The sequence below is a fragment of the Alligator mississippiensis genome, chromosome 1 (genome assembly GCF_030867095.1).
Source record: "Alligator mississippiensis isolate rAllMis1 chromosome 1, rAllMis1, whole genome shotgun sequence".
Lineage (NCBI taxonomy): Eukaryota > Metazoa > Chordata > Crocodylia > Alligatoridae > Alligator > Alligator mississippiensis.
In genome coordinates this window covers 47,524,561-47,543,754 of record NC_081824.1, presented here as the reverse complement: position 1 = coordinate 47,543,754, position 19,194 = coordinate 47,524,561, and the positions used below count along the sequence as shown (strand labels likewise).

At 43.2% G+C, this 19,194-nt stretch overlaps 2 protein-coding genes across 9 annotated transcripts in view; one reads left to right on the top strand and one right to left on the bottom strand.

The window, feature by feature from the left end:
* Positions 1 to 19,194, bottom strand: part of MCPH1 (microcephalin 1) — a 228,582-nt gene that overhangs the window by 79,741 nt on the left and 129,647 nt on the right. The gene's annotated exons all lie outside the window — the stretch shown is intronic.
* Positions 15,620 to 19,194, top strand: part of ANGPT2 (angiopoietin 2) — a 67,698-nt gene continuing 64,123 nt past the window's right edge. The window contains exon 1 of one of the 4 annotated variants that reach the window (XM_059730263.1): positions 15,620 to 16,337. In XM_059730263.1, the coding sequence (XP_059586246.1) occupies positions 16,050 to 16,337 (288 nt within the window). In that variant the 5' untranslated portion in view covers positions 15,620 to 16,049. The remainder of the gene's footprint in view (positions 16,338 to 19,194) is intronic. The other 3 variants (XM_014604170.3, XM_006274844.4, XM_006274843.4) reach the window with 3 other exon arrangements.

The following is a 19,194-nucleotide window of genomic DNA, read 5'->3' as shown; positions in this document are numbered from 1 at the left end:
AGCACATGTGGTGGGCTCCAGCACTGGGTGGAGGCAACCTAGAGCCCACATCCTTGCTGGGGCCAGTGGGCTCTTCCCCACATCCACATGTTGGTCTCGCAGAGCCAAGAAACAGAAGCCTTTTGTGACAGTTTCCAATATTTCAAAGATAAGATGCTCTGTACCAGGGGCTATGTGCTGCCCAGCCTCAGATCAGGAGTTAGACATCCACAGGTGCCTAAAAACCATGCTAAGTCATGCCAGGCAGACCCAGGCCCAGGCAGCTGCTGGCTGAGGCCCCCATCCCTGCGTGCTCCCCTGGGGCCAGTGCTGAATGAAGGCAGCCTGCCTCCCCTGTCCCGTCTCCAGGGTGGTACAGGTACCTGCTGCCATGCCTCTAGACCCTGCTGCCCCCCCCCCCCCCCCGTAGGCCAAGCGTTCCACTGCTCTGTCGCCCAGTCCATTGCGCCTGGGCTTGGGGTAAATGGGGCTCCTAGACAACTGGGGCTCATGGTTGGCTGTACCCCCACCTCCTTTTTGCATCTAAAAAACAATTTCTAAAAGACAAGAAGAAATTGTTTTTTAGATATATAGGGAGTAAAAGGAAGGCCCAGGGAGGAATAGGACCCCTGCTAAATGGGCAGAAACAATTGGTGACAGACAGGGGGGACAAGGCTGAACTCCTCAACGAGTTCTTTGCCTCAGTGTTCCTAAGTGAGGGGCACGACAAGTCTCTCACTGGGGTTGCAGAGAGGCAGCAGCAAGGTGCCAGACTTCCATGCGTAGACCCTGAGATGGTGCAGAGTCACTTGGAAGAACTGGATGCCTTTAAGTTGGCAGGCCCGGACGAGCTCCATCCGAGGGTGCTGAAGGTACTGGCCGACATCACTGCAGAGCCACTGGCGGGAATATTTGAACGCTCGTGGCGCACAGGCCAAGTCCCGGAGGACTGGAAAAGGGCCAACGTGGTCCCCATTTTCAAGAAGGGGAGGAAGGAGGACCCGGGCAACTATAGGCCAGTCAGTCTCACCTCCATCCTTGGCAAAGTCTTTGAAAAAATTATCAAGGCTCACATTTGTGAGACCCCGGCAGGAAAAATTATGCTGAGGGGAAATCAGCACGGGTTCGTGGCAGGCAGATCGTGCCTGACCAATCTAGTCTCTTTTTATGACCAGGTTACGAAACGCCTGGACACAGGAGGAGGGGTAGATGTCGTATACTTAGACTTCAGGAAGGCCTTCGATACGGTATCCCACCCCATACTGGTGAACAAGTTAAGAGGCTGTGACTTGTATGACTACACAGTCCAGTGGGTGGCGAATTGGCTGGAGGGTCGCACCCAGAGAGTCGTGGTGGATGGGTCGGTTTTGACCTGGAAGGGCGTGGGCAGTGGGGTCCCGCAGGGTTTTGTCCTTGGACTGATACTCTTTAATGTCTTCATCAGTGACTTGGACGAGGGAGTCAAATGTACTCTGTCCAAGTTTGCAGATGACACAAAGCTATGGGGGGATGTAGACATGCCGGAGGGCAGGGAACAGCTGCAAGCAGATCTGGACAGGTTGGACAAGTGGGCAGAAAACAACAGGATGCAGTTCAACAAGGAGAAATGCAAAGTGCTGCACCTAGGGAGGAAGAATGTCCAGCACACCTACAGCCTAGGGAATGACCTGCTGGGTGGCACAGAGGTGGAAAGGGATCTTGGAGTCCTAGTGGACTCCAAGATGAACATGAGTCAGCAGTGTGACAAAGCCATCAAAAAAGCCAATGGCCCTTTATCGTGCATCAGCAGATGCATGACGAATAGGTCCAAGGAGGTGATACTTCCCCTCTATCGGGCGCTGGTCAGACCGCAGTTGGAGTACTGCGTGCAATTCTGGGCGCCGCAATTCAAGAGGGATGCGGATAACCTGGAGAGGGTCCAGAGAAGGGCCACTCGTATGGTTAAGGGCCTGCAGACCAAGCCCTACGAGGAGAGACTAGAGAAACTGGATCTTTTCAGCCTCCGCAAGAGAAGGTTGAGAGGTGACCTTGTGGCCACCTATAAGTTCATCACGGGGGCACAGAAGGGTATTGGTGAGTATTTATTCACCAAGGCGCCCCCGGGGGCTACAAGAAATAATGGCCACAAGCTAGCAGAGAGCAGATTTAGACTGGACATTAGGAAGAACTTCTTCACAGTTTGAGTGGCCAGGGTCTGGAACGGGCTCCCAAGGGAGGTGGTGCTCTCCCCTACTCTGGGGGTCTTCAAGAGGAGGTTAGATGAGCATCTAGCTGGGGTCATCTAGACCCAGCACTCTTTCCTGCCTATGCAGGGGGTCGGACTCGATGATCTATTGAGGTCCCTTCTGACCCTAACATCTATGAATCTATGGATCTCCCTGCTGGGGGCCACTCCATGGAGGTGTCCCAGGGTTCTGCCTCCCCAAGCTGTGCCCCTGCTTTGTGTGTCTTAGGCGGTGCATGATGACCTGTTTGCATGGGTCGATGGGTGCCCAAGCCACTATGCCCTGCTGCTGATGATCCTCCTGGTGCCCTGGGCACACCTGCACTCCTGGTTCAGGTCCCTGAGCTACAATGGTGCAGGGGCAAACTCAACTTGGCCTGTAACCTCTGCTGCCACCTAGAGGGCTACCTTTGGCAACACTACACATCTCTGCCCCCTGCTGCTGAGGAGGACATTGCCACTAACATTGATATCTTTCTTGGGGTGTAAAAGGCCCATGCGAACCCAGCTGCATGGGCGTGGGCTACTCAAAGTTTGGCAATGTGTTCTGCCTCTCTGTGTGATGTGTTGGGAGGTGGGGGTGGGGGGGAGAATGGACCTGGGGCCAGGGGAGTGCAGGCAAGCCAGGTGGGGAGGTGGGGCTGGGAGGACCCTGCCCCCAGTGCAGAACTTACCATGTGGCCGGGGCTGGTAGCTCAGCGCAGGCCTCCCATAAATGATGGCGAATGGCTGTGCCCAGTACCCTCAGCCTGTGGTAAGCGGCAGGCTGGTGGCTGGCCAGGGTCCCACACCCAGAAGGAGCTGGCAGTGGTGGTGACATGGTTGGCTGGTCCTCAGTGGTGGGGTCTGGGGCTGTAGAGCTCTTGAGGCAGCTGCTGGTCTGGGCTCCCTGAGCTGCCAGTGGATACAGCAGTCAGGAAGGTGGATGAGGCAGGGCCCTGGGGTACACTGCAGAGGCAGCCTGAACACTGGAGGTATTAGGGCAGGTCAGGGGCTTGGGCTGGGCAGGGGGTGCAGCAGGTTGGAGCCCTTTATAACACTCACCTGTGGCCAAGCAACAGCCCTGGCCAGGGGACAGGACTGGCACAGACTGCCTGTGCCCTGTTCAGGGGGATTACGCAGGGCCTGTAGTGTTCCTGTGCAGATGACAGGTTCTCTCAAGCTACCTCTGCAGTGTACCCCAGGGCACAAAATGGCTGCTGGCTTTTATAGCCCACAGCTAGCAGCTCCCAGAAAGGCAACCCAGCCCCAGAGCAGGAGAAGCTCCCAGCCAGGAGCCCTGGGACTGGCCTCAGGCCAGCCCCCTAGTGTCATGGCAGACCCGGCACTAAACATGACACTAACATATGTATTAATATGCAGTAACTAATCACAAGTAAATTTGATACCTGAATTTGCAGGTATCAAATTTAGTCACAATTAGCATAGTTTACTGTGCAGTAAGGGCACACAGATGCAGACACAAGCTCATACTGCGCAGGAAACTAGGCTAAGGCATATTAAGGCACCTTGTGTAGATACATGCATGGTGTCTCAACTGGTTGTAAACATTGCACCCTTATCATTTATGCCACAATTAGCACATTAATTGCAGCATAAAAGTAGTGTGTGTTTGTGTGTGTGTGTGTGGGGGGGGTCCTAACTATTTCAGGAAACTTGGAATTGCTGTTAAATGCATGATTATCTGTAGGAGTCCTACACTGCATTTTGCCAGAATAAGACACATACAAAACATAGCAATCCTTATTGTCAAAGGTATTCAGCTGTTCAAATAAGATCCAAATCAGGGGACTCTTTTCAGATATCTGACTCAAAGACTCTGTGTTTTGTGAGCATCTCAATTTTCTTTTGACATACTATTTTAAAAATTGTGTAGGGGGAGCAGAAAAGTAGAAGCTCCAATGCATATAAAGGTTTCCCTTGCTTTATGCTGTGGATGCATTCCTGGAAAATGGTGCATAACTCGAATTTATAGTTTCGTAGTTGGTAGGGTCATAGATTCATAGATTCATAGATGTTAGGGTCGGAAGGGACCTCAATAGATCATCAAGTCCGACCCCCTGCATAAGCAGGAAAGAGTGTTGGGTCTAAATGACCCCAGCTAGATACTCGTCTAACCTCCTCTTGAAGACCCCCAGGGTAGGGGAGAGCACCACCTCCCTTGGGAGCCCGTTCCAGACCTTGGCCACTCGAACTGTGAAGAAGTTCTTCCTAATGTCCAGTCTAAATCTGCTCTCTGCTAGCTTGTGGCCATTGTTTCTTGTAACCCCCGGGGGCACCTTGGTGAATAAATCCTCACCAATTCCCTTCTGTGCCCCCGTGATGAACTTATAGGCAGCCACTAGGTCGCCTCTCAACCTTCTCTTGCGGAGGCTGAAAAGGTCCAGTTTCACTAGTCTCTCCTCGTAGGGCTTGGTCTGCAGGCCCTTGACCATACGAGTTGCCCTTCGCTGTACCCTCTCCAGGTTATCCGCATCCTTCTTGAAGTGCGGCACCCAGAATTGCACGCAGTACTCCAACTGCGGTCTGACCAGCGCCCGATAGAGGGGAAGTATCACCTCCCTGGACCTATTTGTCATGCATCTGCTGATGCACGATAAAGTGCCATTGGCTTTTCTGATGGCTTTGTCACACTGCCGGCTCATGTTCAACTTGGAGTCCACTAGGACTCCAAGATCCCTTTCCACCTCCGTGCCACCCAGCAGGTCATTCCCTAGGCTGTAGGTGTGCTGGACATTTTTCCTCCCTAGGTGCAGCACTTTGCATTTCTCCTTGTTGAACTGCATCCTGTTGTTTTCTGCCCACTTGTCCAGCCTATCCAGGTCTGCCTGCAGCTGTTCCCTGCCCTCCGGCGTGTCCACTTCTCCCCATAGCTTTGTGTCATCTGCAAACTTGGACAGAGTACATTTCACTCCCACGTCCAAGTCGCTGATGAAGACATTAAAGAGTATCGGTCCAAGGACCGAACCCTGCGGGACCCCACTACCCACACCCTTCCAGGTCGAGACCGACCCATCTACCACGACTCTTTGGGTGCGACCCTCTAGCCAATTCGCCACCCACCGAACTGTGCAGTCATCCACATCACAGCCTCTTAATTTGTTCACCAGAATGGGGTGGGATACCGTATCGAAGGCCTTCCTGAAGTCCAGGTATACGACATCCACTCCTCCTCCTGTGTCCAGGCGTTTCGTAACCTGGTCATAGAAAGAGACTAGGTTGGTCAGGCACGATCTGCCCGCCACAAACCCATGCTGGTTTCCCCTCAGCATAATTTGCCCTGCCGGGCTCTCACAAATGTGAGCCTTGATAATTTTTTCAAATACTTTACCAAGGATGGAGGTGAGACTGACTGGCCTATAGTTGCCCGGGTCCTCCTTCCTCCCCTTTTTGAAAATGGGGACCACGTTAGCCCTTTTCCAGTCCTCCGGGACTTGGCCCGTGCGCCACGAGCATTCGAATATTCCCACCAGTGGCTCTGCAATGACGTCGGCCAGTGCCTTCAGCACCCTCGGATGGAGCCCATCCGGGCCTGCCGACTTAAAGGAATCCAGTTCTTCCAAATGACTCTGCACCACCTCAGGGTCTACGCATGGAAGTCTGGCGCCTTGCTGCTGCCTCTCTACAACCCCAGTGAGAGACTTGTCGTGCCCCTCGCTTAGGAACACTGAGGCAAAGAACTCGTTGAGGAGTTCAGCCTTGTCCCCTCTATCTGTCACCAATTGCTGCTGCCCATTTAGCAGGGGTCCTATTCCTCCCTGGGCCTTCTTTTTACTCCCAATATATCTAAAAAACAATTTCTTGTTGTCCTTAACTTGGGTTGCCATCCTCAGCTCCATGGTAGCTTTGGCCCGCCTAACTGCCTCCCTACAAGCACGAGCAGAGGAGGTATATTCATCTTTAGTGATCTCACCCTTTAAGGGAAGGGACCTGAGCAGATCATCAAGTCTGACCCCCTGCTATGGCTGGAAAAAGTACTGGGGTCAAACGACCCCAGCAAGGTGTTAGTCTAACCTCCTCTTAATGACCTCCAGGGTAGGAGCCAGCACCACTTCGCTTGGAAATTGGTTCCAGATCCTAGCCGCCCTGACTGTGAAGTAGCGCCTCCTGATGTCTAGTCTGAATCTACCCTCTGCCAGCTTGTGACCATTATTTCTAGTCACTCCTAGTAGTGCTCAGGGGAACAGGGACTCCCCCAGTGCCTGCTGGACCCCTCTGACTGGTTTGTAACAGGCCACTAGATCTCCCCTTAGCCTTCTCTTGTGGAGGCTGAACAGGTTCAGGTCCCTTAGCCTCTCCTTGTAGGGCCTGCCCAGCTGTCCCCTGATCATGCAGGTGGCCCTCCTCTGAACCCTCTCAATGCTGTCCACATCCCTCCTGAAGTGAGGTGCCCAGAACTGGATGCAGTACTCCAACTACGGCCTGACCAGTGCCGCATAGAGGGGAAGGATCACCTCCTTGGACCTGCCTGAGATGCATCTATGGATGCACAACAAGGTGTGGTTGGTCTTCCTGACTATGTCCCCACACTGTTGGCCCACATTCATTTTGGCATCAATAATGATTCCAAGATCCTTTTCTGGCTCTGGACTGACGAGAAGGGAGTTCCCCAGCCTGTAGGTATGCTGCTGGTTCTTCCTCCCCAGGTGGAGCACCTTGCACTTGTTAGTGTTGAAACCCATCCTGTTCTCATCTGCCCATCCCTGTAACCTGTTTAGGTCCAATTGCAGCCTATTCCTCCCTTCTAGCGTACCCACATCCCCTACATCTTAGTGTCATCAGCAAATTTGAATAGGGTGCTTTTTACTCCCTCATCCAAGTCACTGATGAAGATGTTAAACAGTGCGGGTCCGAGGACCGAGCCCTGGGGGACCCCACTGCCCACATCCCTCCATGTCAAAAATGACCCATCCACCACCACTCTCTGGGTGTAGCCCTCCAGTCAGTTAGTGACCCATTTGACTGTGTAGGTGTTGACGCCACAGTCCCCTAGTTTATCAATGAGAATGGGGTGGGAGACAGTGTCGAAGGCCTTCCTGAAGTCCAGAAAGACTACGTCCACTGCTACCCCTACATCTAAGGATTTTGTGACCTGGTCACAAAAGGCCACCAGGTTGGTCAGACAGTTCCTGCCTCTAATGAACCCATGTTGGTAGCCCCTAAGCATAACCTCCCCTGCTGGCCTCTCGTGGATATGTGCCAGGATAATTCTCTCAAAAAGCTTACCCAGGATCAAGGTAAGACTAACTGGCCTATAGCTTCCTGGGTCCTCCTTCCTCCCTTTTTTGAAAATGGGAACCATATTGGCCCTTTTCCAGTCCTCTGGCACCACACCAGAGCACCACGAGTGTTTGTAAAGCTGTGCCAGGGGTCTCGCAATGACCTCTGCTAATTCCCTCAGCATTCTGGGGTGGAGGTCATCAGGACCAGCTGATTTAAATATGTCCAGTCCCTCCAGAAGTTCCCTGACTAGGTCCTGACTGACCCTAGACCTGGGTGCACCTCCCCCAGGGCCTGAGGGGGTCCTGGCGGATGGGCTGATCTGGTCCCTGCTCAGGAAAATGGAAGCAAAGAGATCGTTAAATAGGTTAGCCTTGTCGTCTGGTGCGACAACCAGATTTCCTAGTGTGTCTTGCAGAGGCCCCACGTTACCTGGTATCTTCTTTTGCATAAAGGGAACCCAACTTATAATGTAAAAAATAGGGATACATTCCAAGACCTTAACTGTACTGACCCCCAGACCCATTTCTATTACTTTTACAAGCCAATTTTGGTACTCATCAGCAGCAGACGGTACACACAAGCACAGGATACTATCATAATGGGGATGACAACTACAGAAACATGTTGCAGACAACGAACGAGGTGCACAGATCCACACAGGAGACTATATTTTGGTGCATGTCACAATGCACTGCACAAAGCAGCTGAGTGAGGGCTTCCACCACACTAATCGCATAGAGTGAATTTACCTTGCATATATTAAATTTTTGGTATAAAAAGGGTCATTGCGTAAGAGCGAATTTGCACATATAAAACCCAGATACTGCAAGGGAAACCTGTATATGTTTTTTATTATTATTGCCTGACTTGTGACCTAACAAGTTCAATTAGAATTAACATAAATACTGCTTATGTGTTTTAAGAAGGTATTAACAACAAATTAAGTACATTTTAGATAGAAAAAAAAAGAAGGGACAGTTTCGTAGTCAATGTACTGAAACTTAAGACAAGCAGAAATTAAGAATAGGAAAAAGTGGGAGTAAATTTTAACAGAATGGCCAAAGTTACTTATTACTTGCTGGTAATAAGGTTAAGTCACACTTAAGTATACTGACTAGTTAGTAGCTAATAAGATTCCAGTAGTTGTCATAATTGGGATATAAGAGGGAATCTAAACACCAAACAGATAATCATAACAGATGTTTAAATAAATTCATAAAGGGTGTGAACAAGTGTTCATCACACCCAGTCTACATGTAGGAGGCTTACACTAAGATGGTCTACAAGGGGGTTTGGTAGGTGGCAGGTCCATGGTAGGGAGAGAAGTGGAGGGGGTTGCTCAGTCAGGGAGCATATCGGGGAGCTAAAAATAGCGTAGTCAGGTTTAGGGGAAGGCAGGGGTGAGGAATAGCACAGCCCCAGGACTGGGGTGAGCAGCTGGGCTTTTCCAATTCTGGGGTCGCACTGTGAAGTGTGCAGCAGTTGTGAAGATCTGGTTAACTCTTTCTTGGATCAGGTTAATGCAATCTCGATCTAAGTTAGTGCACATACTTGGGCGCACCATTTTGGGGGTAATTTAAGCACACTGCACACCTGTACAATTAGGCTTTTAGATCGACCTAACCCTGATTAGTTCCATCTAAATGTAACGCCTGTACATACTCAAAGGGAGCAGCATGGATGAAGCCAAAAAAAACAAACCTTTCTGAGAAGCTACCAATGGACAAATAAAGCTCACATCACTGGAGGAACAGAAGGAGTGAGCTGGGAGGAAAAGGACACTAAAATGAGGTACAGAGAAATAAGTAGAGGAGAGCAGTTATGTAAAGTTTTGAAAGTAGTTTAATATTGACTGTTAGGAAAAGAAGCTTGGACTTGAACTGATGGAAGAAGAGGTTGCTTGAAGCTGACAATCAGCTTCATAAGCAACCAGGCTGATTTAAGTTGCTGCATTTTGCATAGCACTAGGGGGGGCTGAAATGATGTGGTTATAGTGCTGAAGGAGGTCAATGATAACAGTCTGCATAAGGGTGTTAAGAACAGGACATAACAGAAGTCAAAGAGGAGAAAGATAAAGTAACAGGATTTGGACACAGGAGAGGAAGAAGTCAGAAATAACCCCCAGGATACAACTGGAAGTGAACTGGACAGTGTCAACTGTGGTAGAGAATAGAGGACTGGGAAAGGGTTTAGCAAGAAAAATACATAGGTCAGTTTGGCCGTAGTAAGTTTAAACTTATGGTGAGACATCCAGACAGGCAGGCTGAAATAGAGGCTGGATATTCAAGCAAATAGATGTTTCATCTCACAAGAAAGAGTTGATACTATAAATATGGAAAAAAAAGAGCACGCCTTCCTGTAAAAGGAAAACCAACAAAAAAGATGCTAAAGAAATAAAAAAAGATGAGAGAACCAGGAGCAGATGTGTTCTGGAAGTTGAGGGTAAATAAGATGTCAAAAATAAAGTTATGCAGGGCATAGGTAGGGCATCCAAAATGTTGATCAGACAACCTTTAGTTTTTTTTACCCATAACCCTTAAAAAGAGGTTACTAGTAAGGTGGGTAAGAGGAGGTACAAGAGAATAAAAAGAAGACAAAATAAAGGGGATGTAGGAAAGGCAAGGGATGTAAATAGTACATTAAAAAGCTTAAAAATAAAGGAAAAAGAGGCAGATACAGGTTAAAGGACCTCTTCTTTGTGGCGGAGCCTATCTGTACATAGAGAAGAAATAACCAGATAGTAAGAAGTCAAGGTTGTTGTGGAAAATTAGATGTATAAAAGGAATAAGGTAAGATAGAGAGATTAAGAAATAGAAAGATAAGAAAGATCAATATTATGTACAAAAATGAAAACAGAGAGGACATTAGTGGGGAAAGGAAGGAGATCATTCAGATCTGTAATAAAAATCAGTTAAGGTCTTGCACAGATAAAAAGGAGAAGGTAAAAAGTAAATCAATTCCAGTAACTGAGAACATGCAAGTCAGGGAGATGAGGCCAGAAGAAAAAGATTTCTTATTTGTAATTGATTGTTTGCACTAATTAAATCCCTAGGGTTAGGGATTGGAAAAACATACATTTCCAAATTACTTCCCACAGCGAGGGTATTTAAAGGAAGTATTTCTTGTCACAAAAAGGCACATAAAAAGGCAGCTTGCAACACACCTATTTTAAGAATGTCATTAGTTTACATAATGAGTTTAATACAATTCATAATAACTGATGTAGATATAGATCTTACATGGATAAAGTCAGATACTAAAATGATGGGCATGACAATAAACTAGATAAATGGATACAAAGTTATTACACAGAAAAGATGGGAAAGCTGGCTTTGCTTCAGCTACAGGTCATCAGGGAAATATATTAATTCATTTCAGCTCATTATAAAAAAAAGCATTCCTTACTCTTGTAGGGAGAAATGAGACCACAGAGTAGATGGCATGTTTTTAGTGGACTGTTTTTGAGTCCATTAGATTTAAAAATCCTGGTCATTGTTTTTACTACTGAAATTTTATAAATCTTGTCCTTGTTGGCATTTTGTTCCTGAGACTCATTCCAAAAGAAAATATTTTGGAGTCAGCACATGGAATTATTATCAACTAGCAATTTAAAAGGACCCAGGAATCCAAAGGTGAGGTCTTAATAAAAGAGTGACAAAATGTCTGGCATTTAGATATCAGTTATATGTAGAAGGGTTTATGATTTAAAAGCTTATTACAAGATTTTAGATATTTTATTCTCATCTAACACTTGATCTTGAAGTTTAGTGTTCTCATATAACAGCAATTTTTAAAAAGTGTTTAAAACAGTATCATAAAGAAGTTTGGTTCTTAGTTTGCTTCATATTTGGTTTCACTGCAAAACCCTAAAAAAACCTTTAAAATGAGAATCAGCTTATCTAGAAAACAAGCAGCTAATATAAATATGTGAAAAAAATCTTCAGACTTAAGACAATCAACATTTTCTAACATTACTTACAAACTTTTACTCTTGCATCAAAGATTTCACAGAAATGCCTCTGTATTTGCCTGTCAAACAGAAGCTGTGCAGCTGTAAGTAAAATGATAACTGGAAAGATAGGGTGAGTGGTATCCAGGCATCTCTCTCTTAAAGCAACTTATTCATATATGGCATGAAATAAAAACAGGGTTGGTTAAGTAAGGGAAATTACTCTCTCTCAGGAAAGGAAATTGCCTGAAGCACATCTGGCAAAAAGCTTTAAAAGCTTAGTTTTGACAAAATATACATTTCAACCGCTTTGTAAGGTGAATTCCATAGAATGAATGTCTTTTTCTTTTTTTAAAGGAAAGATTTAATTTGTACTTTAAATATACTGGGCTAGTATTTGCTATTTTATGTCAAACTCTATATATGTAACAAAAAAAGCAATCAGGAATTCACAGACTAAACTTCACTATTGCAGTTTGGAGAATATACTGCACCATATACTATCTTAAATAGACCCCTTCATCTACAAAGCACCTAAGAAAACCAAAAATGAAAAACACAAACAAAAGTATCCAGAGGAAACTACAACTGATCTGAAACATTTTTACTGAAATTTGTACTGGACTGTACAAAGCCCCATGCCAAGTCATTCAAATTTTTCCTATTTTTAACATGTCTGACAATCTAACAAAGAGATGCTCCCTTGCACTGTTGACAAGAGGTCAATGTCATTCAGTAGTTATGGAGTAAGTCCTGCCCTCCAAAAAGGATGCCAGACTTAACTAACGCCTCAGAGGTTCAGTAAGAAGGCAGTACTCCAACCTCCTTTGAGCTTTTGAGGACAAAAATGTATTTAAACTTTCATTACTTTTCACACTAGCTTTCTAAATTCAGATTCTTCCCGCTTTCATCCTCTTTGAACTCTGGCTCCTATGGTTCCCCTGAGGCACAGCAGACCACTTCCTCCTCTACAGCTGGGAAAGCAAGTCCCAAAGGGATGACAAGAGCAAAAAGTATAAACAACATACAAAAAGATGCGCCAAATGCAGCACCAACTTCCAAAGTAGGGTTAAAGGGATGTTGTAATTATTTTGCTGGCAAGGAGAATGTTTTTTGAATACTTTATTTTGGCTTTGTATGTGGGGGGAAAGATCCCTACAATGGAACAGAAATTATGTCTGCCTGATCCAGATGGTGATATAGCAAAGGCCTTGCTGGTTTGGCTGAAAGGGACATTCGAGTCATTACTACTGCAAACAGCACAGATGAAAAAAGCCATCCTTCTTTGAGTGGGACCACTGGAGTGTTTCTCCAAAGAGAACGTTATGCCCTACAGTGTATGCAGCAACAGATTTCAGAAGGGGCCACTGTTTCCAACAGATACCAGCCAGCACTCCTGGGCCAGATCTCTGCATTCTTACCACTTCTCCCAAAGCTCCTGCATCCACTATAGCAAATGGACACATGTTAATGCTATACTGAATAGAAATGCTATCCTGGTTGATCCTTGCAGTACTCAAGACAACCAGATTTCTCTCCTGGTAGAGGATCAAGATGTACCAAGTATCATTAAATCCAGTCTTGCTCCTGGCCCCTCTACCCTCTGAAGGACTCTCAAGTTCACACACCCGCAGTTCCTGATGAAAAAGAATCAGGTTCAACCCTTAAAAGACATGGCTCCAGCCCCTCTCATCTCTGCAAAAAATCAGCAAAATTGAAATGCAAAGATGATATCAGGGATGAAGTCGGCACTGGCACATAACAATGTAACTAAACTTAGTGCTTACAGGTGACAAGGGTTTTGTTTGGCAAAATCTTAAAAATCCTCTCAGGAAAGTGTAAACCTTTGCCCATCTCCTTGTCTGACAACTTCTCAGGGCCCTGTCTCTTGAGATAATGGCTCTCACAATAAACAGTTCTCCCAATTACAATAAAAGCCCTTAAGAGGTCACACTTTTCACTTACATCTTTCATTTCAATGCCTAACAAAAGAGAGAAAATAAATTGCATAAAAAAATCTAAGAAAGGAAGATAATTTTTCCTCTTTATTCTCGATAAATACATTTCTTGTGTCAGAGCAAAATCAGAAGAACTTAATGAAAATGTTTTCCTCCCCAGTATTTTCAAACTAAGATCCTACATTGTTTTGGATATACTGCTAGAGGAAAATGAAAAAGGCAGCCAGGCTATGAATGTGTAAGTACTTCCTTTAAAGATGAAAGGTGAAATATTTATTCAGATTATTTCATCTTTAATCCAAACTATTTACAATGAGTGGAAATGTCCTAATATATCTAAATTTGTCTCGTTAGAAACCTAGGATATCTATAAAACCTAAAACACTAAATCTGATCACATAGACTCACTGAAGGGTACCACAATAAACTTTTCTCTAGAAAAGGTGACTATATAGATAGAAGGAAATGTCCTTTCAAAGTAACCAACAGATTAAAAAGTAGAAGCCAAACTTCAGAGAAATTTAGAGGTTTTTCAAAAAGGCCTCAGGGTATCTGTTAAATTTACTTGCTTTGTTAGGGCAAAAGCAAGCTGGACAGATACACAGATAAAAAGCAGACTCTCCCTATGCCTGAAGAAGGTTGTTTGTGCCCGAAAGCTTGCAAAGAACAATTTCTCCAACTATTTAGTTGGTCTAATAAAAGATATCACATTTACTCAAAGAATGTTGTCTGCCTATGGACAGATAAACTATGCATTCTCTCTCTGCCAAAAAGAAATGTACCAGTACTAGACTGATTTTACAAAAAATATCCTTGACCATGTCCTTAGTTTTAGATATCTCTATATCCTCTTATTAAAAAATGATCAATAGTAGATGAACCCTCCCCAGAAATAAATGTGATATATTTGGTTTACATGCCTTGGAACTGACAGAAGTCAAGCATGTTTTGTCTCTATCAGAGTTTTCTAGATTACAGCTCTGGAGACTCTTATCTTAAAGGAAATCCTAAAAGTATGGAATACACTAAAATATTCTGACCATTTAGAGAACCTTGTAGGGGTTCTAATTCCTCTCACTGATTTTGACAGCCTCATTATACAATAAGTATATGTAGAAAGTAGAATAGTATGAAATCGCTTAGAAAAAAATTGCCTAGGGAAGTCCATAGGGTATACACTGAAGTGTTGCTATGGATAAGAGAGAGATTTTGGTTTCCAGTTCATGTTAACGTAGCACCTTTTATAACAGAGATATTTTCTTAAATTTAAGTATAATATACATTTCTTTAAATAGGGAAGTCCAGCCATTATGTCCAGATTCAGGGAAGCACTGGGCAATTTTGCCTCACAAATCACTTTCCCAGCATGATGGTTTCCAGAAAACATTTTCTACAGTTGAGAGCTCATTTTTTCCAAGATTTCAGTGAAATCAAACTCTTTCCCAGGCTCTTTTAGCTGGTTAGCGATCTCATGGTTTTGGAGGATAACTGATCACTGCATTGTACAGGAGGCTCCCTCTCCTTTCTGTGTGCTGCATTGTACGATTACGATACTTGCTTCAGGAGCTTTTAACCCTATTTTTGACAGGTATATGTCAAATATTGTACCTGGGCACAATATTAGTTTAATACGATTGCATAATAAAGAAAATCCAATGCTCCCATGCTGCATATCAGGGAATTGTTCTTGCCACTGAAAAGTTATTCCTCCGTTTTCAGCCTGCCTGATTTCTGATTTTATTAAAAAAAATTTAAAAAAGGATTAACTATTTATATAAAGGACTACTATTTAGCGTTGCCATTCATTTATTAAAAAGTTTATGAAATCAAAACACATTCAGTTCCAGGGTACAGTGGGGCATATAAGAGCATAGCATGTTGAATGGGGAGTTTAGCACTTAAAAAGAGGCATTATTTCTTTCTGAAACAGCAAGCTGAAACCTGCCTCTGTCTGATTAGAAAAGCGCCTTCCTCTTTATTTATATGAAGTATTAAACATAAACCAAGCTGTGCTGATCTGAGAGTTATTTCAAAAGAATTTTTCTTCAAGAGGAACAAACAAAGGAACTTTCGTAACTGTTTTTTTAAAAATCACCTCTACAAATAATTTACAAGCTCACTCTGGAAACATAGTTGGAGGCTATCGGAACTGATTTCTCTGTCTAGGAAATTCTTAATTAGAGCTGTGCTTAAGAAATTCACAGGGGTCCTCTAATTGATCAATTTTTTCCAGAGGTTTTATGTAGCAGACTATACAGTATCTAGCAGAACGTTCTGACTTTCCTGCTGCTTTGCAAATGACACCCCCAACAGGAAGATAACGGATAAGCCAGGAGGGAGGAGCAGTCAAGCTACACATGTCTGGGTACTCTTATCAACTTATCATATAAGGAAAGGAAAGTGATTGATTCAGATACTGTAAAAAAGGCTAAAAGACAAGCAGAAGAAAAACTAAAGCTTGTTTTTGAAACTAACACATCTAGCAGTTGAGACGGGACTGCTTTGCCTGCTCGCATCTGACAGATTAGGGAACGACTGGAGAGAAGACAGCACTTTTCAAGTTTGCAACTAGGATACTGAAAACTCAGCCCTCTCTCAAACTACTTTGCACATGACAACAGAGCACTGAATTTCAGGGCAGGTTAACTCTATAACCTGAGCTTTTGTTAAACATATTGAAATATTTTAGATTTACTGGGTTACTATAGGAATTAAAATGCGGCTGGCTGTTTACTGTATTTTGAGCTGCAATCTTTTCTTAGCTTCAGGGTATACTTCCTTTCGTAAAAGCACGGAGACTGTAGGCAAAAAGCAGTATCAGGTTCAGCATGGGTCATGCAGTTATACTTTTCTTTTGCCTGAGATGGACAACTGCCGCTCATCTTCTAGCTCCTATGTGTCGAATGCAGTACAGAGGGATGCGCCACTAGACTATGACGACTCAGTACAAAGACTGCAACTACTTGAAAACATCATGGAAAACAACACTCAGTGGCTAATGAAGGTAGGACTATGTAATTCCTATTTTAAAGATATATGTGTATATTATATGTATATCATTATACATTTATACTGCCTCTTCTTTTTCTGCTCTAGTAGTTTGTAAATTCACAAAACTGACAACAAGTAATGCATGGTGTAGACAACATTTCTGAATGAAGCTGTTCAGCCAAAAGTTAACTTTGAAATCAGGCAGAAATGTTAGTTTAGTAAGAGAAATATAGTTACATTGTTCTGAAAAAAACCCTACATGTATGCTGGTCAGCTTGTTTCAATACTCAGTTTTAATTAAAATAATTATTAGCACACACACACACACACAAAGGCTTGCTGGCATATTTGACAACTCATAAGCAAAAACAGAAACAGGAAAAACTTGATCAGCTACTTATTTACAAATAACTGACAGCAGCTAGCTTATCTCTATTTAAAAACTGTATAATGTTAGCTTACTTGGTTGGGCACATGTTGTGCAAACACTGAACAGAGATTTACATGTGAACCATGATTAGGAAGAATTTTGTGAAACAGTATGTTCAGGATCTGACTTGTGAAATTAACTTAGTGAAATGACAGAATTTCAAGAATCTCTACTAACGGAAGTTGTTTGCATCCTTTAACATTTCCACTCAAGTATAGTTAACAAAGGGCTGTTTTGGGGGGGTGGTGGTGGGGGAGGGATCGGGAAACTTTTTGTTGCAGCTACCACAAGGCATCTTTCTTCCCTCGCAATAGCTTCAATGCAATCTCTGAGCTAAAACAGCATAGATATATCCTAAAAATGGCAACACTGATTCATTCCTACATGAAGAGTGGGAAAGCAATTTAATATGACACTAATAAAATACTTATTTTTCTGTACAAATGAGTTACCTTTTTACAGAAATACTAATATTAATAGAAGGAAGCATAGCTTAATTGCACAGTCTAGCTCAAATCCAACATCTCACGCACAATGATACTTACATTCTTAGGAACAAGTACTCTGATGATTGAACTCAGCAACTGACATAATAATCATAATGTAATGATGCAAATAGTATTCCTTGTGCTGCAATAACACTATAAAAATCATTCTGAATTCTAAAGGAAGGTAACTCAACTTTCTTAACCTAAGTTGCTTTCTTTATTCTTATATTTAAAAGTCATAATGAATCATCAGTGTGAAATAACATTCTTTCATTCAGATTCACTTTATCTGAGTATACAGTGTGACAGGATACAGTCTGAGTATACATCCTGTGTATCTAGGTGTACACACACACATTTGTGCGCATACACACAGTTCTCCTGTAAAATCAGCTAGTGTAATTGAATGCGTAAAATATAACAGTCACATTCCTGGGCACAAGACAATGTATAATTACATATTTGAAAGGTAGCCTTAGATCTTAATCCCTAAATTCGCACTTTAGTGCTTTAATGCACTGCCCTATCCATATTTAGGTGCTAAATAATGAGGTTTTTTTTAGGATGCTTATTTGTAGGCACCTGAATTTTCAAATTTGGCTTGAATATTTGCATATTTTTTGGCTTGAAAGTTCACCCCTCTTTTGTTTTAGCTTCATATTTATTAGGGAAAACATTTTTTCTGCAAGCATATTTACATCCCTAGCTATTATCTAAGCCATGCTTACCATTGGAACATTAAGATCAACACTAACAATGTGCAAAGCAAGATGAAAAATATGCAAAGTAAAACAGCTTAATCAACACAGCTGGTAAGCCATTTCCTAAAATAAACAGCAAATGTACAAAGAATTCTGTGCTAAATGCCAGTTACTATACTGTGTTTGCTTACTTAGGTGACACTAGGTAAACCAAAACCTGTAAGCAAATCCCACCATCCTTAGTCAAACTGTCAGTCACTGAGAACAGGATAAGCAAATTAACACATTCATCAAGAATTCAAAAGACAGATTTTTCTTATGAGACAAATATGATGTATTTATTGGTGCCAGTTGTGCAAATATTTCCATATTTCCAAACGTCTGTTTTAGAATGGCCTGCTTCTTTCTACATTTACCAGTGAACCATCCAGAAAAATGTCTGTTTACCTTTCATTGCTTTAACACCTGTTCTTTATCCTATCGACTGTATCTACAAAGAACACCTTAGAAAGTCAGCTTATGTTGAGATTTACTTTGCTAGTGACAACTGATCTGCTAAGTGAATGCAAAAAGCAAACAGTAATCCTGAAAATTGTTACCAAGCTTAATGCTTGTTTTTTTCCTTCATTTTATCACTCACAAATTTTCACATTCAGAGTTCAATAAAGATATATATTATTGGGTGTAAAATCAGCCCAAGTTAGACAAGATAAAGCTTCAATGCTCAACTAGTTAGAACTAACATTGAACATTTAAACGTACTTTCATTTTAAAAAGTGACAAAATTTGTTTTCAGAAAACTTATTTCTTCAGGAAATCCCAGCAAACAGGCAGCACCTGTCTGTTCTGAAGCAAGGGTAACAAGATCTAAAATAATTTCACAAGCTTTTTATGTAAATTAATGTCATAAACTGAGTTCCAAGTGTATGTACTGCACATCCCAAAACATTTCACATTTCCCCCCTTTAATCCATCAACCAAAGGAAATGTGTTTCTGAATGAACACTGGGCTGCATGAATGGAAAAGCCTGGGAAAGGTGCACTGTCTCTAGTTAATAGATACAAACACAATGGTAAGCAAATTAGTTACGTAGGGTCAGATTCTCTTCTGATCTGTACTTGATTTATAGTTGCCACAAATTAATATGCTGCCTGTTACTTTCCATGGCACAACCTCTTTGCTTAGAACTGTAGTGTTAATTCACAGTACTATTATAAACACAGCTCTTTAAAGTGTCCATTTAAAGTGAT